This window comes from Chenopodium quinoa, unplaced genomic scaffold, assembly GCF_001683475.1.
Source record: "Chenopodium quinoa cultivar QQ74 unplaced genomic scaffold, ASM168347v1, whole genome shotgun sequence".
Taxonomy (NCBI): Eukaryota; Viridiplantae; Streptophyta; class Magnoliopsida; order Caryophyllales; family Amaranthaceae; genus Chenopodium; species Chenopodium quinoa.
In genome coordinates this window covers 2,474,292-2,500,598 of record NW_018742770.1, presented here as the reverse complement: position 1 = coordinate 2,500,598, position 26,307 = coordinate 2,474,292, and the positions used below count along the sequence as shown (strand labels likewise).

The window sequence follows — 26,307 nt, the reverse complement described above, 5'->3', positions numbered from 1 at the left end:
TGTCTATCATATTATTCCTCAAAAATTCTCTTCCTATTAAGGATTGTGAGAGGGTTTCACCAATGTGTGATGCTAATGTCATACTATAAGCTTGTTAAGAGCTCGTTTGCAATGTATGATTTGCAATAATTTGGTTTCGATTTTTCTAATCTCAATAGTCAATAGTGCTTGTTAGGAGCTATAAACATGAATTCTCGAAGTTCACCAAACATATCTATTCCTTTAATCAATTAGATACAGCACATAGACGACATAGGAGTCACTCATGCATAAAAAGTACAGCAATGACAAAATCACATCTTCAATAAATAAATGCCCTGTATAATTAACACTTGTTTATCACTATATTGTATGCTTTCTATACAATTATAGATGACAATAATAGCAATAATCATAGATTATTTAGTGCCCCAATTTGTTTATAACCTGAAGATACAGCATATCTGGAAGAAAACCCATGATCATAATCATCTTGATTATCATATTCAACTACACCCTCATTAAAGTTTTGGGCATAGCTTAATGCATCATACCTGAAATCATCATGAAATAAGGCCTTTTTTGGTTGAGGAATACAAACATTAGTTGCTGCTACTGCATTACTGCAGCTTTTACTAGTCTGCTTTATGTAATTCTTACCTTTCTTCCAAATATTTTTGATTGGAACATTTGGAAGCTTCATCTTCAAGCAGCCCCCACATCCAATTCTTTTCCCTCCCCCTTCAATGTCTTCTCTGATAGGATATGTTGATGAATCCCCCTCCATTTTCGCGTTATCTGTTTCGTGTAATTTATCAATTGTGACAGCAATTAATGAAGAAAAAAAATATTTTGCTGAATTACATGAAGGAAAGAAGAGTAAAGAAAAACAAAAAGAGGGAATGTATTATTATTTGTTATAATTATGATGAAATTAAATTGTGGGGACTGAAGATCAGCATCACTCTTTCAAGATTTTGATTGTGTGGTAGAGGAAATGATTAGTTGTTGTCATGGATGATCATACGTAGTATTATAATTAGTATTATTGTAGATTTTTATTTATGTTTGTTGAAAAATAATTAAGGGAATACAACATTTGAAGGATGGAAGTTGGTCTTTCTGATATTTTGTTGCCAAAGATACTTATTTGGATGGCATTGCTTGTGTTTCTAGGATGGAAGTTGGTCTTCCTGATATTTTGTTGCCAAAGATACTTATTTGGATGACATTGCTTGTGTTTCTAGGATGGAAGTTGGTCTTCCTGATATTTTGTTGCCAAAGATACTTTTTTGGATGGCATTGCTTGTGTTTATATGGATTGGGTAGAGAACCATAACCCTTGCTCAAGTGGCCTGGTGAGGTTGACAGTCCATTTCTACTATATACAATCAGCAGTACTTTGTACCCGTACAGGCGTACATGGTTACTATACAATCAGTAGTATTGTAGTATTGTACTCGTACATTGTTATGAAAAAAAATACAAATACGAGTCGCAAAACAAACATCTATCAGTTGCCAGTCCTGCACCAGGGTAAAATAACATGGAATGGCCTAATGGGGCACAGGCGCACAGCAAAATTTAATCAAAAACGCGCCAGGTAGGGATCGAACCTACGACTTTCTGCTTAGGAAACAGATGCTCTATCCGCTGAGCTACAGGCGCCCTAATGCAGTTGCTTGTATGTAATAAGTAAATAAACATTCATTCATAAAAAAATTTCCACCAAGGTTTTTCTAGTGTTTTCTTTTTTTGACATACAAATATAATTATGATAACATGACTAGTTAAATTATATTGCTAATTCCGGAAACAAACAGACTAGGTGCCGATTTGGTGTCTTGGTCCATATCAATGTGTTACAACTTACAGACTACCTAATCATGTAGAAACTAAGAAGTGGTGTATGGTTTAAATATATTTGAGCTTATCATAAGAGTTTGAAGAAGGGACAAGCAATTTGATGTGATACTCTGCTATAAGCTACTCCGCACAACTCTACAAGACTGCCATTATGAAGTATATGTTCCATTTGACGTTGCTGGAAGCATAATTTCAACTTCTAAAATATTACTGTACTTGTACTACATGCCTATAATAAGAGCACCAAAGAGGCTTCTTAAAGCTAACCTAATCAGATTACAATGTCCCTTGATACGTAATCAATAGAACATACAGTTCCCTGTTTCTTTTATCCCTTTTGAAGTTCTCTCTTATAAGCAATAAAATGAATAAATTTACAATACACAGTATGAATCTTCATCGAGTCCCCATGTTAAGGGTAGCTCTTAAACAATATACTTAAAGAACTAATCACGAGTTTTTACAAGAAAGAGGGAGATAAAGAAATCAGCTCAAAACTATTTGGATTATACAAGTGCAAGGTATCCTGGTGAAACAAACTATATGAGCAAAAGCTTACATAAGAGTATATGACATGATATTGAACTATGCAGGACTCAAGAACACAAACAAAATTGAATCCTGACATCACTAACTACAGAGAGGCAGGGTAAGCAATTATAGAACTACGATAGTTTGTGAGCAAAAAGCAGGAGCATTAACTCACTAGCCTCTGTTGATCTACATCTTTACAGCTACCTGTTCAGCTGAACTTTTCTTCACAAACCCTCTAGCACACAACTCATTCAGTAACTCCAAAGCCTCCTCAGTTAGACCTTCATATGCAATACCTTCAACAAGAATGGTGTACGTAGCTTCAGTAGGTTTGCAACCTTTTGATATCATATAAGACAAGAAGTCAATAGCACGAGCAGTATCTCGAGCTTTGCAAAGTCCCAACATGATAGAGTTATAGGTAATTGCATTAGGTTGGATTCCTATCCTTTCTATTTCATGGAAGAATCTAATTGCTTCTTCAACATTTCCCTCTCTGCTAAGCCCTGAAACAACTGAAGAATAAGTTATTATATCAGGTCGCAACCTCTTCTTCTGCATCTCATCCAGAAGCTTTATGGCATGTTCTGTCTTTCCTGACTTAGAGAGCCCGTCAATTACTGTGTTGTAGGTAATCAGAACTGGTGAGCAACCCTTGCTACTTAACTGATTCAGTAGTTCCAAAGCAACCTCAACATTCCCATCTTTGCATAAAGCTGTAAGGAGAGTGTTGTAGGTCACAATATCAGGATAACATCCTCGAGAGACCATTATACCAAGATATTCAAGCGCCCTATCCATTTTCTTTTCTTTGCAAAATGCATGGAGTAAAGGATTGTAACTCAAGGAGTTAGGGGTGCAGCCGTGTTTTGGCATTTTATTTAACATATCAATTGCCCGGCCCAACAGCCCTTTCCTACACAAGAAATTGATGAGTATATTAAAGGTAACAACACTAGGAGAACAGCCCTTCTGAAGCATGTCAGACAATAACTTCTCGGCATCCATCCACCTTCCAGTGCTACACATGCTTCTTAAGATAATATTGTGGGTTATTACATTTGGTTGGCAACCAAGTGATCGCATGCTATTCAAAAAATCAATTGCCTCATCCAATCTCCCTTCCTTGCAAATCCCATTTATAAGAACATTATAGGTGACCACATCAGGCTTACAACCTTTGCTCCTCATTTCATCAAGAAGTTTCATTGCTTGGCCAACCCCACTTTCCTTACAAGTTGCTTCGATCAATATAGTATATGTGATCACATCTGGGTAACATTCCCTTTCCATCTGTCTATCAAGAACCTTCATAGCCTGTTTTAATTTCCCACTATCACACAAACTACGCAAGATGGTGTTATAGGTCACAACATCCGGAGCAACACTCATACGGTCAAGAAGCCTTAATGCATTATCCATCTCCCCAGCTCTACAATACCCACTAATCAAAACATTATAAGTAATCACATCAGGTACAGCTCCAGATTCCTCAAGAATCTCCAAAACCCTAGTGGCCTTCCTAGTTTTACCAACCCTACAAAACCCGCGAATCAAACTAGTACATGGTATAATATCAGGGATATCACCCCGATAAACCATACTTTCAAGATTCTTAAAGGCTTCCTCAAGCTCCCCGTTCCTAACCAAACGGCGAAGATGATTATTGCTCTCATATTCATCATAAGTTGGACCAGAATAGCCCAAAGATGAATTGTCATCCTCAAATCGCCCACGAGAGTTCCTCTCGCTATGGAAAACCTTACCATTGATAGCCATAGGTTCATTCTTAGAAACAGCACAAACCAACTTTCTCTTCTGTTTTCTATACACCCTATTATCCTTCTTCAACTCGGGAATATCAACTGATAATTCAACATACCTTATCTTATACGCTAAAAATACCTTTTCACAGACCCGCCCTTGAGCCAGGGCGGCAGGCGGGGCGGCCGCCCTGGACCCAGAGAGAGAAATTCCATTTTCATAGTTCCGTCCTAACATTCAAGGGTTCTGCAACACATTAACAACCAAATTTGACTCAATTTTTGAATTAAATTATTCTCATTTAAGAACTACTAATAGCAAAATCTAACAACAAAATTTCTCATAATAATTTTTCAGAAATTACAACTAATAGTTCAAATGTTCAATAGTTTACCTAAGAAACACCTTACAAGTTACAAACTTACAATGATAATCTATCAATGAAATTTCTGGCCATTATCATCTTTCAGTAATTATAACCAATAATTCAATAATTCACCTAAGAAGAACCTTAAAATGACTAATTTATCAGAAAAATTTCTGGGTTTTACCAGTAATTATAACCAATAATTCAATAATAAACCTTAGAAGAACCCTAAATTGACAATTGAAATAACGATTAACACTAGCTTGTGAAACTAATATTCGATGAATATATAAACATATTTTACCTTAGAAGCTGCTTCAATGGAGGGGAGAGCTCACAAGCCGCTTCAACGGAGTTCAGAGTAAGCTTCAATGGAAGAGAGAGGGAAGGAAGGGTACACGTGTATAAGCTCCAATATCCGTTTAATTCATTGGCAACGTATACTCCGTCTTTAAACAATTAGGGCTGTTCGTTAATGGGTACCCACTTTTGTTTGGGCTTTCTAGTCTAGTTTGTATCTTTTAAACTTTACAACCCATTTTCTTGTATCTATAGTTTTTTTTTTTTTTTTTTTTTGGTGAACACGAGGGGCAAGCCCCAAAAGAAAGGAGAAAAACTAGAACTAAAAAGCAAAAACAAGAAACCAAAAAAACAAAGCAAAACAAACTAATCCTTCCTAGCTACCCTCCTCGGCATAGCTACTCCCCTTAGATCCTCCGGGACCGCCTCAAAAATGATCATAGGTTGCTCCAAGGTCACACCATAGTTAGCTAACCAATCCGCTACTCTATTGGCTTCCCTGTAACAATGTGAGATAGTGATTTCCCAGCCTTGCCTCGCAATTAGGGTCTTACACTTTCGAAGGATATGAATATAGAGGGAGTTAGAGGGAATAGGTTCCTCTAACATACGAACGACTACTTCCGATTCTACACGCACTTGGACTCTCCTATGCCCAGAATTCCACGCAATTTCCAGCCCTCGCATTACTGCCATCAATTCAGCCTTTGTACAAGTGCAAATTCCATACCTAATCGCAAACAACTTGTGGACTTCCCCAGTACAACTTCGCACTATTCCACCAGCTCCAGCCTCACCTGGATTGCCTTTACTAGCACCATCCGTGTTGAGACAAACCCACCCATCTTGAGGAAATTCCCATTTAATATAAACCTCTTCCCTATTCCTCTTCAAAGGTCTGTCTCGACCAGCCATCTCAAATGCCCATTTGATATCTTTTACCCGAGCAAGGACAAAGCATGCTTGATCAATTGGAATCTCCACCTCCCTATCAAAGCTCCTAGCATTTCTCCATTTCCATAACAACCAACAAGTGACTACGAATATTAGATTCCAGTCCTCCATATCATAGCAACCCCTACAAGTCAGATTCTTGATCACCCACTCTCTCAAGGGTTTCTCAAATTCCAGGTCTTCCACCTTGATGCCAAGTTTCTTCCACACTACAATTGCTGCTGGGCACGATCTGAGAATGTGCTCAACATTTTCTTCAACATAGCCACATACTCGACATTTGGGATCCGAAGTCAAGTGCCTCAAGAATCTAGCTGCATTCGTCATAAGACGTTCCCTATACACTAACCAAAAGAAAAATCTCATCCTTTGTGGAGCCTGAATTCGCCATATGATATTCCAAGGGTTATTACATTCTGTCTCTCTTTTTCTTCGTGTCTTACAATCGCCATAGCCGACTTGAGAGTAAAACCTCCCGTTGGTGACCTGTTCCAGTATACCCTATCAACAGCATCCTCGTCCTCCAGCAATTCGTGGGATTTAATCCTTTATAATGCATCTCGAGATAAGTATTCAGCGAACACCTCGAGTTTCCAGCCTCTATTGGGATTAGGAATGGCAACGGATCGGATTCGGGTCGGATGTGGCTAAATCTGAATCCGATCCGTTTAGTAAACGGACCCTGGACTCGGATCCGAATCCGAGTCCGAATCCGAAAAATCCGAGTCCGAATTCGATCCGACTCGTAATTTTCGGATCCGAATCCGGTCCGTTTATTCGGACCTCCGAAATGATCCCAATATTTTTTTATTTTTTATTTTTTGTAATGTCATATACCTATAATTGCTTGCATTGTCATACTAATTAAAGTATAAACATAACATATTTAAATTATAAATTAAGTTACATAACAAAATTTTGCTACAAAACAAGCAAATAATTGTCCCAAGTTATAGAGCATATGCTTATACTCTTGGATTCGGACTCGGATCGGACTCCGTCGGACTTTGCGTAGGGTCCAAGTCCGATCCACCTCCTATTCGGATTCGGATCTATTTTATCAGATTCGGACTAATTTTAAACGGATTCGAATCGGATTTTTTCCTTCAGATCGGATCGAATTCGAATCGAACTCGGTTTAAATTGACATCCCTAATTGGGATCCCACATGTCTTGCACTCGATAATCCAAAATCTCAAGAGGAGGGTCCTCGATAATTTCTTCAATCAAGGGTCGTTTGGTAGCCCACTTATGGTACCAAAATGAAGTCTCCCTACCATTTCCAACTGCTGAGCTTACACCCTTGTTCAAAACGTCAATGTGCTCGACAATTCCTTTCCAATGAGTTCGAAGCATCACCTTTGCTCTTAAACATATCAATGTCACATCGACCTTCGCAATATTTGTACCTTAACACTCTAGCCCAAAGAGAGTTTGGTTCGGCTAACACTCTCCACCCCAATTTTGCCATTAATGCAGCATTCGACTGGCGCATTGATCTTAGACCCAGCCCTCCATCTCTTTTCGGCTTTGTCACTTCAGACCATGATACCAGATGCATCTTCTTTTTCTCCTCTGTACTGCCCCACACAAAGGCCCTTGTTTTTTTATCTATACTGTCACATACACCACAGGGAATCCGAGCCGATTGCATAGCATAAGTTGGAATTGAGGATATGCAAGATTGGGCTAGCGTAGTTCTTCCTGCCATAGAGAGAGTCTTCGATTGCCACCCACCCAACTTGGCATTCACTTTCTCAATTAAGAATTGATAAGTGGCCTTAGTCACTCTACCATTCAAAGTTGGCACCCCCAAATACGTGCCCAGGTCCTCTGTACTGTCCATGTTAAGCTCCGAGCAGATGGCATCTCTCAAGTCAAAATTTGTATTCGGAGAAAAATAGATTCAAGACTTCTCAGTACTCACCTTACTGCCAGAAGCAGCACAAAACATGTCTAGGCAACTCTTCATCACTCGAACTTGTTCTACTTTTGCTTCACAAAATAGAATTAAATCGTCCGCAAAGGCCAAATTAGTAATTGGAGGTCCATCTCGACTTGCTTTCACTGGTTTCCACCCTCCAAATTGAACCTCTCGATCAATCAAATGAGTTAACCTCTCCATACAAATTACATAAATATATGGAGACAAAAGGTCTCCTTGTCGGATTCCCCTTGAAGGTGAAAATTTAGCGGTTGGTTCTCCATTCCAAAGAATGCTCAATTTGGCGGAAGTGATGCACATCATAACAATATCCACCATACTTTGAGGTAATCTCAACTCCATGAGAGATTCACGAATAAACGACCACCTCAATCTGTCATACGCTTTTTCAAAATCGATTTTAACCACCATGTATCCAACTTTGCCTTGTTTTCTTCTCATTGTATGGAGCATCTCTTGGACTATTATAACATTATCCGTAATCTGTCTCCTTGGCACAAAACTACACTGACTTGGTGAGATTAACGTTGGTAGCAACGGTTTCAATCTATTCACAAGCACTTTAGTCACAATTTTGTATGTTATATTACAAAGTCCGATTGGTCTAAAGTGCTTAGATTTTTCAGGAATATCAACTTTCGGTATGAGCACTAAAAATGCATCATTGATACCAACAGGGAACTCTCGCCCTTCAAGGATATTCATCACAAGCCGCACCAAATTTGGTTTCACCAAATTCCAGAATTTTTGGTAAAACAAAGGTTGGAAACCGTCCGGCCCGGGGGCTTTATAAGGATCCATACTCTTCAAGGCACCCACAATTTCACAAACAGCAAAGGGACGAGTTAGAGTCTCCCAATCATCTTCTGAGATGCGGGGGAAGTAGTCTCGAAGCAGCTCGACCACATGTCCTTGATGCACCTCTTTAGAAAATAGTTTTTGCCAATACTCTTTCACGGTTTGTTGCACTAGTATAGGATCAGTCAGCCACTCCCCATCTTCATTCATAAGGGTTAAGACTTAAGAGCTTAAGACTATTCTCTTGAAATAAGGTCCAACGAGGACGATTTACCAAAATATGGTCAAAGATGGGCATCGTGCCGTGTCGGGCCGTCATGGGCCGTGCCTAGGTGGGGCTCGTGCCGTGCCAAGTTTTGGCACAGCACGGCATGGCACGGCCCACGTGCCTGGCGGGCCGTACTGTGTCGGGCTACGTACCAACCTTTTTTAATATATATATATATGAAAAAAAATCGATATATAATTATTTTTTAACAACTTAAGTTTATATACATAATTTTATAAATTTAGCAAAAAGCAATAATGCTTTGCTAATAATAATAATAATACTAAATACGTGTCTGGCGTGTCGACGATTGTGCCGCCCGCCGTGCCCGTGCCAAATTTTCAGAATTTTATTCACGACACGACCCACGACCTACAAATGGGCCGCCGTGCCATGCAGGGCCGTGCCGAAATCGTGTCGGGCCCGTGCCGACACGATCCATGACCATCTTTACTTATAATGTACCGATTTATAAGAGAGTATTTTATTTTGTGCGGAGAAGTGATTTTGTTACATAGAGTATGTTTTCTATGCTCTTTAATTAGACAAACTTTTAAATAAATCGGATGATAATAAATATTGTACATTCGTTATAAAGTTACCCTAAAATGAGCAACAATTACTCTAACCTGAATAAAAGTTAACTTGACATACATAAAAGTTACAATTAAAGTACTTATGTTTTATTGATAAAAGTTACCCAAAAAATTATAAAAGTGACCGATCAAATGTATATAAAAGTTACTCTTTGACATAAAGGTTTGTGAAAATCAATTATGAATCTGTCAAAATCAATTTTCTTTTATGTATGCTATAGGAAAATTTTAGGAAAAAAATCTCCATTACCGGAATACGGCTAATTGAATACCATAGGCGGAACAAAAACAGTGTATAACAGTATTCCAAAAGAAAGTGTAGAACACTACCTGTCTACCTCGGAAACGATTCTCAATGAAAAAGAGAATAAAAAGAGATTAGCAATCCACTTGACAAGCTAAAATATTCCACCACACGTCGGCAGTAGAGATAATTGGCTAAACTAATTGTTGAATCTTGGGTTAACCAATATCTAATTAGTCAATCATAGGTTTCTTCCCCCACTTTTTTCTTCTGCACCATTCCATAATTATTAGTGTCACACACTTGACGTACGACCTCCCAAAAAGAAGCATCTTGATTACCCTATTATAAAATTCTATAATCAACCAAAAATATCTCTTAATGAGTGATATAAATATCTTCTACAATAGAATTATAGACTAGTGATTATATTAGTATAGTCGTCGTACTTAATTCACTAAACGAGAACACGTGCCGCTTAAGACGTTGGCAAGCGTACAAATTGTCATCTATGTCATTTAATAAAGATTAAAAATAATTTTACAGTAGTATAATTTTCTCTGTTTCTAAAAACTTGTCCCATTATTCTTGTAAATTACTTTTCAAACTGATCATTTCAATTAACAAAATCTTCACAATTTATCTTTATATTTATTTAGAGTTTATCTATCTAGTCGATATAATTTTTAAAAAAGTAAAAATTGAAGACATACCATCTTTATAAAAAAAAAGAGTAATAAGATTTATTTATTTCAATTGATTAGGTATTAATCATAGCCTCATAGGTTGATAGATCTAATTACGTGTTCAATTCTAGTTAATTGATCAACTTAGGAGTTTTTAATGTGATTTATTTATTAAGTCAAAAGGCAAAAGGCCAAAATAAATCATACTTAGAGGGGGAATTCATCAACGTTGGCTAGTTGATTTGGCTGTACGGTTCAAGAAGGTGTTTGGTTTGCTTGACATATGGTTCCTTTTAGAGCTGCCACTTGTATCCAGCTATGTTCATCATTGTTTGCTTATCAAAGTGGATCATGCAGTTTTTTTATTAATAACACACTAAAAATTCAAATTCTTGAGTGCACAAAAGAGCGTAGAAGTATAATATATTACGGAGAAAGGTAAATTACGGAATACCAGTTAAAATCTCTGCATTATATGAACAACTTCTATTCTATGGTGCTAATACGAAGTATTTAAAATTGTTGAAGAGGTTTAGAATAAAGAAATATATGTAATTTTTGTAATACAATTGAAGAGATCAAAATATGTTGAAAAGCAAAAATAAAAATAAGTTATAAAAGTATTTACGGGTTATTGTAAAGAGGAGAGAGAATGGTAATATTTTCTAAAAATGAAATTGAGTCAAGGGACCATTATTGGGGATAAAAATATAAATATTGTTACAATCTTCCAAAATATAGGAATGGAATTAAAGAAATAAAAAAAAAAGACTAAAATGAAAAGTAAAGCACAGATGAAGTATTTGAAAATCGAAAGAAAAAAAATAAAAACTGAAAAAAAAAGCAAGGCTCGAACCGCATATCCACAAGACTTAGTATCACCATACTTACCACTAAGCCACAACAATAACACTAGAAATTTGTACAACAATTTTGTATATAATTGTAAACTTTGAGGCCCCAATCGATTTTGGGCCTTATGAGGTTGCGCATGCCGCACACCCTAAGGGCCGACCCTGGTAATAAGTTAAATGAGTCTTAGTTTCTTAATTAGATTTTTCAATATTATTCTATTAATATATCAAACCCTTTTTAACAAGTTTTTAAAATTTTATTCTATTAAATATATCAACCCTCTTTTAATATTGAGCATGCTAATTTACTGAACTAATTTTACTTTTTAGCTCCAACTATACGGTCAAGCTAGTAACTAAGTTATTTTCTCAATTGTAAATAAGTATATAATTACAATAATTGGAGATGTTTTATGCATTGGCGGAGCCAGAGGGGTACAAGGGGGGACAGTTGTCCCCCACTTCCCAAAAAAACAAGCAGCTATATATATATATATATTATTGTGTGGATTAATTTAGGATACAAAGTGGATGGTGTGGTGGTGAGTGGAGTTGAATTTTTTGCAAGATACCAAGGTTCGAACCTTGTTGTTGTAATATTTCCTTTTTTTTTTTTTTTTTTTTTGAAGAATCCTTCCATTATATCTATTAACCAATACGAATTTATTTACATAAGTGTAATTGTAATATTGCATGAATGGAGCCCCTAAATCTATTGTCATTGAACTTAAGTGGAGTATTTTCCATTCACTTTTTTTTCTTTATAATGTTTAATTAAGAAGTATTCCTTTCAATTTTTTTAATTAATATATACTAAGTATATATATTTAAATAATAATTTTAATTATGATATTGCATGAACAAAACCCACTAAATTAAGTTTGTCATACAAAATTATACATTATAACTATTGCATTTAATAACCTATATTTTATAAAGTTCGAATTTATTAAAAATTCCGAACTCATAAGCGATTAATTTTGGAGGAAAAATTGATATATGATGTTGATTTTTTATTAAGTACTCTGTATTGTGAATTTTTTGAGTTGTACACATTAATTATTGAACACTCGGTGTATTTAAGTATTGGTGTTTTTTTTTTCCGAATAATTTTTGTCAAACTATGTAATGTCCATCCGTCCCCCCGATTTAAAATTTCTGGCTCCGCCACTGGTTTTATGCAATTATGCCTCATAAACGTCACCAGTGGATCAAATCATATCCAGATGGAGAGATTTTGGATCCAAATAATTTGAACAAGCTATTTATTTTATTATAAATCTAATATTATGTGGAGGAATAAGAAAAAGGGGTAAGCAAGTGGATATTTTTCTTTATAAAAGACATCACATATCATTATCATGTTTATTTTATAGACTATAGAGTGAAGGTATATAAATGAATATGTTCAAAATCACCTTAGATTTAGGTTGTATCAATCAACTGAATCAAGCTAAGCTAGTAAGCATGGAATGTGATATATACACAAAAATTTATGATGCTCAACTAATTTTGTTAGTTAAATTTACCTTTTTTTTAATAGCATAGTTAAATTTACCTTAATCTCCTTAGTTCTCCTGTATTCGGCAATGGAATTAAAGATATATACTATTTTCAACACATAAAGAAGATACGAACAGATTCTTTTTTGTTTTTGTTTTTGTTTTTGTTTTTGAGTTCAAATGCAAACTTATTTTCAATAATTATCAAACTTTGTATACATACTTGTATATCTGATAAAGATATTCTAACATGTTCACATCAATTCTAACTGAGGGATGAGAGTAGGTCATTCGACTCATTCCCTCATTCTACTATTAATAATTTAGTACTCTCTAGAATATATATTTTTCCGTTAAAAATTGTATTGATATGATTAATATGATTTCATTGTCCTGTTCTTTAGAGCTGCTCTGCTGAAATCTAATCTGCTCTGTCCTGTTTAAATCTGCTCTGCACTACACTGCTCTACTTTGTTCTACTAAAATATGCTCTGTTTTGTCCTGTTTTGCTATGCTTTGCTCTGCCAGAAGCTTAAAAGAATGGAGCCTTAATGATTTATCAACTCATCATCATTCGTAAAAATATAAAACTGGCTATTCCTTCGTGACAAAACATTAAATTAAAGAACGAATGGAGTACAAGACTAGGTAGTCAAGTAGTCGGTAGTGATAAATGGACTACCAAATCACGTAATTAGGCGATAATCAAATTATCAAATCGCCACTCTACGTAAGCAGTTGAAATATAAACCGGTCCCCAACTCCTCATATAAAAAGTTAATCATACTATGCCAGATATTTTTTCTCGCTCCTTCTTTCACTTTCTCGAACCCAAGGTACGTTTCTCTCTCTATGCAGACTATGCCTCACTCAAGGAGACACATTGTTCTTTCTCTCTCCTCGTTTCAATTTTGAATTCCTGCAATTTTAGTTCCTTGATCGCATTTCATAGCTGTAATCTACTATGCATTTGATCAAACATCGCTTCAATTTCACTCAAAATTCGATTCATTCTCAAAGAATTTTGATAATTCTTATGGTTCCAATTTTACTTGCGATTTAATCGTCAAATTAGGGCAACGATTTTGATGATCAAAATTTTATGGTGAGATGTTAACCTAATTTTTGTAATTTCTTCAATCGCTGTTTTATCGTTGCTGAGAATTTGCATTTGTTCATAATATTTTCGTTTATTGCAATTTGCATGTGCTCTTTTGGATTTGATTCTAGATGTTACTTCTTTTGTTAATCTGTTGTTAGCTTCTTTAATCGCTTTTTATCACAAATTTTTCATCAAATTGTGCTAGATTTTGCAATTAGGTGTTGTTTTACCTCATAATTTTTAAAACAAGAGTTGAATGTGCGAGAATACTGAATTGTGGAAATATTGTTGTAGAAACAGGACTTATGCCGATGGATTGTATCATCTTAATTTGTCGCCGAGTTCGAAATATCGACTCCTTAACTGTAAGTAATGCAGCACATTGAGATTTAGTTTGTTTTTTGTGTTTATGATTTTAATTATTTATCGTCATTGTTGATTCTATTTTGTGAAATTTGTGATTGAAGGTGAATGAGAAGAATTATGAGGAATGCAATTTGGAACACACGTTGCTGTTTATTTGATGGCTACAGGTAAGTATTATTTATTGCTAAACCGTCCTTTGCTTTTTGTTCAGTAAGTATATAATATGAGTTACTGTAGTTCAACTTGTATATAGTTTTATCGTAAAATGAAAGTTTTGGCATATTAAACTCTATTAATATCTTTAATGGTTTAGATTCCATGTACTATGTGAAGAAGTTGAAATTGCTAATTGTATGTTTCCGGTTGCTACCTAGTTAGGAAGTTGACGAAAACTACATAAAATATTGAGTATAACAAATGCTTTTTAGATTTCAGCATAGACGTTATTCACTGGGTGTAGATGTGGTATGGTTTTAGCCTTTTTGTTTTACTGCCTTAGCTGTGTTTATTGGTAATTTGACCAATAACAGTTTTATTCCTCCAAAGTCCAGACCAAAGATTTTCATGTCTAGGCTTTCTAATTTTCCGGTTCCGTCTCTAAAGATCCTTGCGATGCTTAGCGTAAAGAACACTAGAGCTTGTTTGTGATAAGTGTTATACTAGTTTGAATAAATTTATCATATGGTTTTTTAACGAGTTACTTCTCCGTTTTAATTTGGTTGAGAGCATGTGGTGAGATATGGTGAAGAATTGAAAAAGTGAAGGAGCCTTTGTTTCTAAGTGGATGATGTATGTATTTGACTAAGAGAGTTAGGGATTTTGGTTTTTACATAGCAATGTGACAATGAGTTCAAAGGGATGGAGCTCATAATAATGCTGTCTCCGTCTATATTGGATTGTCTTACTTTTCATCATAGGATGCTTTACATTAATTGTCCATTTTTTTTAAAAATAATATTCCAATTTCATATGCTAAATTAGTCACTTAAACACTCCTTAGGTTTTTATCACGGTGAAATGGAGGGAGTACTTTATAGATAATGCTATTTAAGTACTTTGTATTTATATAGAATGGTCTTAATGTTCCTAGACAATTTGATTATTCAGTTTGCATTATCAATTGAGCTTTATCTCAAAATAGGGATGTGAAGTGTTACTCCAATCAGTGATACATGCTTACTAGTTTCCTTTAGTTTGAGAGGCCTTTCTATGAATTAATTTTTTTTACTGTTCTAAGTATTACTTGTCCAGCTAGGTTGTGGTCACTGTCAAGCCTGTTATTCATCCCATCTTTAGATAATTTTTACTTCACCAATTACACCATGGGTGTGTAACATAAGTAGCAGCCTTTCTTTTTAGATGACTTCTTCATTTTCAACTTATAGTCCTATGTAGAATAATTTTTGTTTCTTGTGTAATAAAATCTAATACCTAGAGAAATTTGTAAGAAGAAACATAATAATGTGTGATCTTATCTGAATGGTCTTGCGTGTATTTCTATGATGTAAATATCTTTTAGAGTTATACTACACATTTGAAGATAATTATGCTCAAATATTTCACTAAAAACTGTGCAAATAATGAAACAAGATTAGTTGATGGATACAGATTGAGTAATAATTGGCTATAAATTTAACATAAAGGATAAAAATTTGTGTTTTAATTGGCCTAAAAATACCCTACAAATATTTATTATCATTTCGATCTTCTAGAAACTAGTTTAGATAGATTTTAAATTGGGAATGCCTAATGTTGTCCCAAGTTATCCAATTATCCTACTTTAATCTCTTAAAAATCCTACATACCTCTATGAGTGATAGATTTGTAGATTCCTATGATATTTAGTGGAGACTAGGCATTGGGAGACTTGGTGAAGTGATGAGCTTTTGTGTTTTTTCTTAAATAAGAATGTGTGAAGTATTGAAGTTATGTGTAGTTTCAACTATAATGCCCTAAAAAACCTAAAGAGCATGCCCTTTAAATTGCTAAAATAACCTGTGGAAGGTGTGAAGGAGGATGGTGTTATTATTATAACCTTAACTAAGGCTGTATTTGACCATGTTAGCTAATCTTCCTCTTTTGAATGCCTAGTGATATAAAAGAGTGTCATATGATGGGGTTTTTAAAGTTTAGGCAGATTGTGTTAAGAGGCATTGTGAACTTGTGATAATAGATTAAGTGACTCATTTGCTATATGGCACCCCACCTCTTTTTTACACCACTTACTTCTAATGAATACATTATGTGATACATTTTTCCTTATAACTTAGAAAATAGGGTGAAGTGTGTTAATGCTAGATGTTAATACCTCTTGGAATATAAGTTGAGTTATTACAATCAACTACTACCTCCGTTTTCCTAAGTTTCACTTACTTTCCGTTTTCATCCTCTTTTCTAAGTTATACCCACTTTTACTTCATTCCTTTTATGACAACTTTTTATTTATTTTTTTTATCATCCACAATTTCACTTTATAGGACCCAATTTTATTTAATAAACCTCATACTCTCTATCTGGTCCCAGTTTTTACTTTTCTTGATTTACGTAGTTACAACTATATAAGTATACATATATAAGTATAAGTAAGACTTAGCAAAATGCGGAGGTAGTAGTATTTATATGTATAATTTATTTTTTAAAAAAAACTATTTAAGTATACACTTTGTCTTTCTTCAAATTTCTATTTCTAAAATGATTATTAAGCTTTATGACAATGTTTTTTTATTTAATTTACTGAATTTAATTTTTTTTTTTTAATTTTATTTAAAAAATATTTAAAATGTATGTGATGCAAATTCAACAAATATTGATTTGAAGGGTTAAAGGAATAGTATAAAAAGGGTTAGTACAATTTAATGAAAGAAACTTATTTGAATTTGTTAAAATTGAAACAATGGAAAGACACAATGGTTTAAAAATAAATCAAGGGTGGAAAAATGTTTGTTAGTTATTTAAGTTATTTGTTTTAAATTAAAAAAATATATCGAAATATAAAAGGTGTGTGGGACATCGATCATCTCTTATTATTATTTGAATTTTATTTATTCACCCCCCCATTTTTTAGCCTATTTATACCACTTATTATTACATCTACCCACTTATAGTAGAAGTAGTTGAATCATTGATTTTCTTGAAATATATGTTCATCAAATCATGTATCCAATTAGAATGTCTTGTAACACTTCTAGGGACAAATATTCTTTAAATTATCAAATCATCTCCAATAACTATTTCATCATTCTTAGGACCTAGAGTCAGATTAATACTCTTGTTGTCTCCTTTTTTTTTTCAAGGATGGGAAGGAATATATTTGATAATGGAGTAAATTAATTTTTCATCAATGATCATGCTTTATATTTGTTATCTTTTAACAAAGTACAAATAACTCCTTATCATAAATCATTATTTTATGTATAAAATGTGCATTGTGTATCATTAAAATGGTTTATACATCCACTTGTATAATTAATAGTGATAATTGTTTGGAAGAATTTCTTAAATGTAACAAATAACAAACTTAAGGAAATTGGTCCATTTCAAAACTATGCAGTGTGTGTGTGTGTATATATATATATATATATATATATATATCTTAGCGGATAAATAGTAGATATTTGTGGATGTCGTCGACAAAACCTTGTAAATAAATCATAATGAGGCGTCCAAAGGTGTGTCCTTTTCTCTTTATCAACTTAAATTATGTATAAACCTCATTCATTGGAGCTTGAACAAACCATCATGTTATGGCTATGAGTGTAATGGAATACTGCCACCTTACACCTGAAATACAAACATTTAAGAAACAATTGAAATGATTTAGAACACAAAGCATAATTTATAAACAAACGAAGAATTTATCAAATTAGCCTTTTCATTTTCCTTATAAGCTACAATTACAAGTTTTTAGATTCAAATTGAATTTTTGACATAAGGGTTTTTACTTTTGAATCTATGAAAGATTTCTAAGGAGAATTGAAATTTAAGAAAGGACAATGCCTAAGAAACTTTTTAAAATTTATATACAATGGTATAAAGGTTACACCTTGGATCCATGTGTAAGACATTTTTCCATTAAATTTATCGGAGACTTTTTAAATTTAATGTAGTGAAGCATAATTTTTTTTTTATTATATGGCAACCTCCTTTTAATGTGATGCTTTCTTAGGCTTTCCTCTAAGTCTCCCACGACTTAGAATCCATTCTTATGTTTGTGTCGATACAATGAATAAAGGAAAATGTACTTTTAAAACTAAGCTCGTTAGGGAGCAAAGATCAATGTGTGATCCAAAGTTCTAAATTTCTCTTGCTTTATTTGTATTAAGCCCCCCACCCCACAATTTAAGAATCCTAAAATAGATAATCTTCTCTGTCATAAGTGCTTGTGCCCCTTTCATTTGCTTAGCAATCTCTCTCGGCACTTGTTCCTGAATAGACCAAAGGGTTAATACGCACATTGACAATTGCTTGTGTGTTTTTGCCGGCTAGATGTGCTACTTGGATTTGGTGTTTATGGTGTAAGGGGCTAAGGGCCCTTTGTGTGCTTTGATAAGAAAGATTGAAATGCTTTGACAAGATGGAATTATAGACAACTCGAGTATGTTATGACCTTGTCTGCAACAAAAACTGATCAACCAGACTTAGAGATTGTGATCGATGAATTATGTAACCAAAAAGAAGCACTTTATTAGGGGGCAAGTTGATGAGGCGTTACAAACATGAAACCTTTTATTAAAAAAAAAATCATTATTCTTGTTGTGACAACCGCGACGTGGTTTACCTCAATGCATCATTTGGGTAATATTATGACCGTAATTGTGACTACAACTATTAACGAGTCATTATGGCTAAGTATGCTTGGCTTAAGCTAGCTTAGGTTTGTGCTCCAAGCTTTAAAGGCAAGCTTGGCTCGTGGTTAGTTAAGGCTTGTGAAGCCTAATTTAAACAAGGCCCAAATGGTTCCCATAGACATTGTTTCAAAGGCAATTAAATTTGCTTTTATAATTCTTATATTCTATAGGAGTGCCATAAGACTATTGTTGCTCTATAGTACAGAATGTTGGGTTTTTAAGAAGGAGCACATTAAAATGATGGAGGTTGCATGTTAAGGTGGATATGCGGGAACACTCTAAGAGATAGGATCATAAATGAGTTTTTTCACTAAAAAGTAGGTGTGACAGGCTTTGCGGACAAACTAAGGGAAATTCGCATGTGTTGGTTTAGGCATGTTAGACAGAGCCCCCGAGCGGTTCAAAGAGTGGAAGAGTGGGACTATGGAGGGGTTAGAAAAGGGAGAGGGAGACCGAAAATGATTTGGTTGGAAGGAGTTAGGAAGGATGTGCAATATATGGATTTTCATAAGGATGAAGCATCGGATTGTAAGGGATGGAGGAGGAATATTGTTGTGGATGACTACATGGAATAATCGAATTTGGTTCATGTAGTCTACTCCACTTGCGATTAAGCTGGAGGTTTGTGAAAAGCTGACATGACACGATTACAGGACACAAATTCGACACGAAATGAGTGGGTTGGGTCAAGAATTCTCTAACGACACGAACACGACATGAAATTAAACGGGTTAGATTTGGGTTGACATTTTCAACCCGAAACCTGACACGCATAAATAGGTCAAATGACAACTTCTCAATCCGAACCCGACACACTTGATCTATTAATTAAGTAGTAAAAAAACTAAATTTGTTAATTCAAAACTTGCAATCTTGTCAATTACCTTGACACTATTTATACATTTTGGTAATTTTTTGGTAGTTAATTTGGAAAAAAACTTTGAACCCTTGTAGTATCTTTGTCTAAGACACTAACTTTAAAGTGTCAATACTGTCTTTAATGAATTAATGATGTTTGTCTTTTTTATTTTTGAATTGAATATTAATTAGTTTATTACATAATATGTGGGTAAAAGGTTTGCTCGGATAACCTATTTAATAAATAGGTTAGGTTTGGGTCAAGGGTTTTCAGCCCAATTAATAAACGGGTTAGGTTTGGGTCAAGGGTTTTTCAACCCATTTAACATCGACACGAACATGAACCCGACATGACCCCTTTCACATTGATTGATATCCTTTGCTCCTATCTTTCGATGTAGGATTATTTCATTCCTCTTTATTTTGTTAGTTCTTCTCCTTAAACAACAATTGCCATGAACTAAATCTCCTACAACTTTGTAGATTAGTTTTAGATACTAAGTCCTTTACATGAAACAAATTTTATGATAATGATTAATTTATTATAAAAAAAGTAATGTAGTACAAAACTGGAGCATGTTCACAAGCTTTCAAGCCGAGGTTTCGTGATGAACTTGAGTTTGAGTTGGGCCAACTTAGTCGAGCCTATACTGAGCTGAACTCGGCTCGGTTACATCCATAATCTTGACAAAAATAAGTTTTGAGACGAATCTAACAAGACCGTTCATGACTTTATTTTTCTCAAACACAAAATTACAAAACAAAGTCAAAGCAAGTAATGACAAAACAAAGTCAAAGTTATGTGAACAGTGCACAAAGTTAAAGTGTGTCATCTAATTTAGAATGGGGGAGGAATAGCCCCTTCAATGCCTTTATTCTTTAATAAGATCCATATAAATTCTTTTTAAACCAGCCATAAAGGTGAAGATCATGTCTTTAAAATTGACACTACCTTCACCAAAAATATTAGAATTTGTTTTTGTAAACTTCTTCAAAAGGAGCTTAGAATGGTAAAGCCCCACCCTCGTTATTCCGTTTTTATGGTTCATGTTGACTATATGTACTTTCTTAAACTCTCAACATTCCAATTTCTTTATGAATAAACTCCTCATTACTTCTATTCTTTCCTTCAAAAACCCAAGTTCTAAGCCCTTATTGTACCTTTGTAACAAACTCCAAAATAAGTCCCACCATTGTGTGCCTTTCATTTTTTTTCTAAAGTCCACGCACCATTGGTTGAAAGTATCACCACTAAAGGTTTTAATCTCCAATCGCATAGGAAAGATACCAAAGGAAGCTCGTAACATGACAATTTACAAGCATACTGCCCCCCCCTCTCCCACATAGGGCATTTTGGGTTCATGCTCATCCCCATTATCATCTATTTAGCTTTGGTTGGAAGGCTATCGCTAACTGTTTACTTTTTGAGGGCATCTTCTCCTTCCAAATTACATTCCAATCAAAACAATTAAAGTTGAACCAATCATCTTTGCATAAACAGTCATTGATAGAAGCATATTATTAGCATTCTTAGACAATGTAATTTTCATCCTCTGGGAAGCTTTAACAACTCCATTAAGGTACTACACTTTCACCTCCTTCCTTCCCACAACTCATTAATTAAGCCGGAAAATCCTTCCCATAACTTGTTAAAAGAATATTGAAAATACTCTTAGTTTCCTCCTTACTAGCACGTACAAATAGAAGACTGTCATCCACAAAAAATAGATAAATAGTCCTAATTTTTAACCCCATGAACGATTTTTCTCCTTTTAGCACACATATGATCTATGTTACATATGATGCTCACATATGATCTATGTTACATTGACTCGAGTATGGGTATCCGATATTGGTACGGATCCGAGTGTCCGATCATCATTTTCAAAAATTTAGGACACGGAGACACTTGGACTCGAGTACGGATACGACAATGAATTTTTTAAGAGAAATAATAACGGATAATTAGTACAACAAAATTAAATATTTTCATTAAAATTGATTACATAAACTGATACATACTCCGTATCATTTAACTAAGTTCAAAATGTTGGGGAAGCTTGTTTAGGAAGCCAAACCAAAATAACAATTACGGAGTAAAACAAAAACATATGAGTACACAAAGCTTTTATATCCTTTAGAAAAAAGCCTTTTTACCATCTTTGTGCTATATAGTACAAAAAAGTTTACCTTGGGAAACCACAAACCATTTAAAAAATTAAATGTACAGTACTCTTAGGAAACCACAAAACTTATTAAATAAAGATAAAAGAAAAAAAAACAAATCCTTCATCTTCCTCCACCAGCTTCAACCAGTGCTATCAAGGTCTCCTTGCCATGAAAAATCTTTTCATGACAACCTTGCCGTACCCGAGAGCAAAGTGATGTATTCGGAATGGATTTCATACCCGGATCCGTGTCGGGTATGACGGCAAAAATGCCATGTCCGAGTAACACAACATATGATGAATAGAAAAGGAGACAAAGGATTCCCTAATCGTCTACTTGGTTAGTTTCGGAGGCTTGCCCATTCACCTAACACGTTAAAAGAAATAGAGCTAGCACACCTCATTTGTTAAAAAAAATTCCTATTACACATTATCGTAAGCTTTACTCACGTCAAGCATTAAGCATTTCTTCCCTTTTTCCTTTATTCTCATATGATGATAAACCTTATAAGCTAACTAGAATATTATCGGTTATCTAGTTATTTGTCTACCCGATAATACTAGTAGGGAATATTTTCTTTAACTTGGTTGCTAAGACTTTTCTACACAATTTGATACAAAACATCCCCTAGGCTAGATGGTTTTTATTCAATAAGAGACACGTAATTTCTTTTTTGGAATTTAATTCATATGACTTTAATTAAAATGGCCTTTATCATCCTCATTATCTAAGATGTTTATAACTTTGTCCATCACATCTTTAGCTATAACTCCTCAAAATTTTTGGAAAAAATGTTACACAACGTTTGTAGCCATTGAGTGAATTTGGAACAACGCTTTTTTATTTTATTTATTTATTTATTTTTTACCGCATCTCCATTGATAGAACCAAGCATATTATTAACTTGCTCAATTGATATTGCCGTAGTTATCTTTCTCTGCTCCGGATCATTTTGTCTACTCGTGGCTAAAAGATCCTCGAAAAAAATTGACAAAATTCTTCGTAATTTGTTCTTCCTCCAGATAACTATTCCCAACCCATTGTTCGAAAACTAGATCGTTTTCGTCTCAAATATGCTGGGACGTAGCAGCTTTCCAAGTCGTCATTCTAATATTTCCAGGTTATAACATGCTGCATTACAATACCCTATGATTTGGTTGTTACTACCGTTTTGAAATAAAACATGGCTGAATCAAACTTTTCCGGCAAGTATCCTAAGAAAAAACACAAGCTCGAATTGGTTATCATACATTTCTTTTTATTCTCATTTGAAAATTTTACTTTCCCTTTGCTTTTTTCTTTTTTGACATCCCAAGTGACCCCAAGGCCTTAATCCTCGTCGTGTGTTCTTTCCCTTCTCAAGTTGCTACCCGGGCCCACACACAATAAAAGGTTTTTATTTTTAAAATGTAAAGAAGGGGTATAGGAATACATAATATACTATAGATTCTAAAATTAATGAGAAAATATATCATAAAATATAGAGTTTAAAAACTTAAATATAATTTAAATTCATGTGCGACAAACTATGTCACGATCCATGATCAATGCATCAATTTTGCTATTGAATCGTTGTAACCATTTCCGAGATTGTTACCGAAATCACATTTTCGTACCTGGTCCAACTGCATCCTTAATAGAATTAATACGAGGTCAATATGACTTGTTATTACAATAAATTTTGTATAGAAGGTTGGAGATATGACTTGTTATTACAATATGACTTGTTATTACAATAAATTTTACTAATTTTGATGTTTTTGTGTTAGGATTAACCTAGGCGATTTTCCATTAATGGAGTAATGGGTGGTGGCTTTCGCATGGGTGTGATGGCTAGAGGTTGACATTTTTTTTTTTATTTATAAGGGGAAGGAATTAATGGATGGTGACGTTGAATAATCATGGCTATTGGTGTCAAATCTATAAAGTGAAAAGATTTAAACCAAAATTACCTATATTTTTTTGGTTACCAATCATATGGAATCAATTAAAGTGAATTACCCTTAAAGTTTGGATTATTAAAATAGACTAAAAGGTTGGATTATTATTGGAGAACTGCTATAATGATGGATTAATAGTTTTGCTTCCCTAAATAAGATTTTCTTAATATGACCTTACCATGAGGATGCAAGGTGTGGTTTTGTTAATTTGAAAGGGAGTAGTGAGAAACATTGAAAGTGACAATTTGGCAAAATAATGCTTTTGTCTTAAAGGATAAGGCTAGTTGATTCGATATAATTTTTGAATTCGCATCGTCTTTTGTTTTTTTAGTTTACAAGGAGTTCTCGTACTACACAAGCACAAGACTATTTTGGAGGTATAAAACTTTTAAACCTTAAAACCCTATCTCATGACATTATGAAGGTAAGTCACTTAAAAAAAGTCCCTTAAAATACTACTCCATAATAGTCCCTTAAAATACTAATCACTCCGGCCCTTAATTACGTGTTTGTATTCCTTTTAGGGGTGCTTAAAATGCTTGCCTGTTTTAGAATATTTGCATTTATAGCATGTACTTTTTAAATATTACCCTCATACAATTTATTTAGTGGCCGTTTGGTTTGCACGGGGTAATCGAAATGGAATAAATAAAAGGAAAGACAAGGAATGGAATGAAAATACCTAAAATTTTCTATGTTTGTTTTAAAAACAAAGAGAATGAGACCCACTAGTCCCACCACCACCCCATGAAACCTTCACTCTATAACTTTTAACAGCCACACTTGTCGCACCTCCCTTACCATTCGCCTCCCTTCTGTTCCTCGCACAGCTCTCCCCGCTCTTCGCAAAACCTCCCTCATCCCCGAAAAACTTCCCTGAATTGAAATTGAACTTCAATTAATTGAAACAGGGGCAGCGATGGGGGATGTGCGACAACCTTCGATGAGGGTTGATGGAGGTGCTAACATGGGCAGCAAGTTCTGACGACTCTCCGACGAGGGTTGAGGGAGGTGCGAACATGGGCAGTGAGTTTCGACGAGGGGTCTAGGAAGATTTTCAAGGTCGTCGAGTGGCGAAGGAGGGGCGATGACGGCCAGGGGAATGTTTTTGCGGGGGAGGGGATAGGCGTGAGGGTCGAGGGAGGGGAAGCGAGGGTCGGGTAGGAAGGTTGTTGGGTTTTCTCTTTCTCTTTATGTCTCTCCTCAACCCCACATGCACCGAGGCGAGAGGGGTTCTGGCTTCTCTTCAAATTGAGGCGCTCTATATGGGCAATTTAAAAATTTAGGCGGAAGTTTGCCTCATGTACGCCTCGGGTGCGCCTAAACCAAAGCGCCTCGCCTTGCGCCTCTGTTTAATTCCCGTGAAAAAACTCAAACGGGCATGAATTGAGGGACGGAGGGAGTACCTCATGACATTATGGAGGTATAAATCCTTTTATTCTTGATTCATACCACTCATGACATTATGGACGTATAAAACCTTAAAATACTACCTCCGTTTCTTATTTTTTGTCCAAAGAAATTTTTATTTCTCGTAAATTATAACCATTCGCTACAAATAGTAAGAAACAAAATTGGTATTTTTATTTTCTCATGATACTTAATAGCACAATCACAAAATTACTTGAAGTTCCTCATGACACCTCCTTATCTCCCTCCTTCCATTTATCTATGTATCCTGCAATAAAAATTGGACACTATTTTACCATCATCTTTTATTGCTTCATACGCTCCCTCTATCTCTTTCCTCTCTCATTTGTCTTTTTATTCCATTTCGTTTCTTTTCCTCTTCTGCCTTGCAAATCAGTGATTGATTGCCTCGTCACCTTTTCTTTTTATAGCCATCACCTTGGTAGGTATGCATAAATATCCCCCCCCCCCCAAAAAAAAAAAGAATACTACCACTAGAATAACCATTATTAACCTAGAACAACGTTACATGGGACGGTATTCAATTCGAAACGTGGTACGGAAACGAATACGCAAAACGCTACCCGTGGTGAATCCGGTAAAATTGGGTACGAAATATGAAAATTAATAAAAAAATTATATAGGTGATTTTTATTGATAGATTTTTATATCTAGGTGAGTGGATTGCTAAAAAAAAAGTGAATAAAATTAAAAGCCGAAGTTGTTTATTTAAAAAAAGCCCAAGTTGTTGATAGACAGATATAGGTTTAAGTCCTTTAAGCTTTTTACCAATTAAAACCAAACCCTAGCCGCCACCCTTAGTGTGCAAAAAAAAAAAAAAAAAAAAAACTGTTAAGAGAGGAGAGAGAAAAAAGTCAAAAACTTCAGAAATTATATAAGTGAATACATGTGAAAGAAGAAAGAGAGATAACTGCAAAAATGTCGGGAAACAAGCCAT

The 26,307-nt window shown here is 34.7% G+C and overlaps 1 protein-coding gene, 1 long non-coding RNA gene and 1 other non-coding gene across 6 annotated transcripts in view; 1 reads left to right on the top strand and 2 right to left on the bottom strand.

Moving 5' to 3' along the window:
- Positions 1-1,574: 1,574 nt before the first annotated feature.
- On the bottom strand, positions 1,575-1,647 carry TRNAR-CCU. Its single transcript has one exon. It is a non-coding gene; the product is annotated as a tRNA-Arg (tRNA).
- Positions 1,648-2,240: 593 nt separating this feature from the next.
- On the bottom strand, positions 2,241-5,327 carry LOC110724679 (pentatricopeptide repeat-containing protein At1g09900-like). The gene is made up of 2 exons (XM_021904121.1): positions 4,815-5,327; positions 2,241-4,389 (listed from the first exon to the last, which is right to left on the bottom strand). The coding sequence occupies exon 2, from the start codon at positions 4,378-4,380 to the stop codon at positions 2,566-2,568; it is 1,815 nt and encodes a 604-aa protein (XP_021759813.1). The 5' UTR covers positions 4,381-4,389; positions 4,815-5,327; the 3' UTR covers positions 2,241-2,565.
- An 8,106-nt stretch (positions 5,328-13,433) lies between these two features.
- LOC110724678 overlaps positions 13,434-26,307 on the top strand; it is a 29,511-nt gene continuing 16,637 nt past the window's right edge. For 3 of the 4 annotated variants that reach the window (XR_002512039.1, XR_002512041.1, XR_002512042.1), the window contains exons 1-3: positions 13,500-13,762; positions 14,054-14,124; positions 14,227-14,292. This is a non-coding gene — a long non-coding RNA (uncharacterized LOC110724678). The other variant, XR_002512040.1, reaches the window with a different exon arrangement.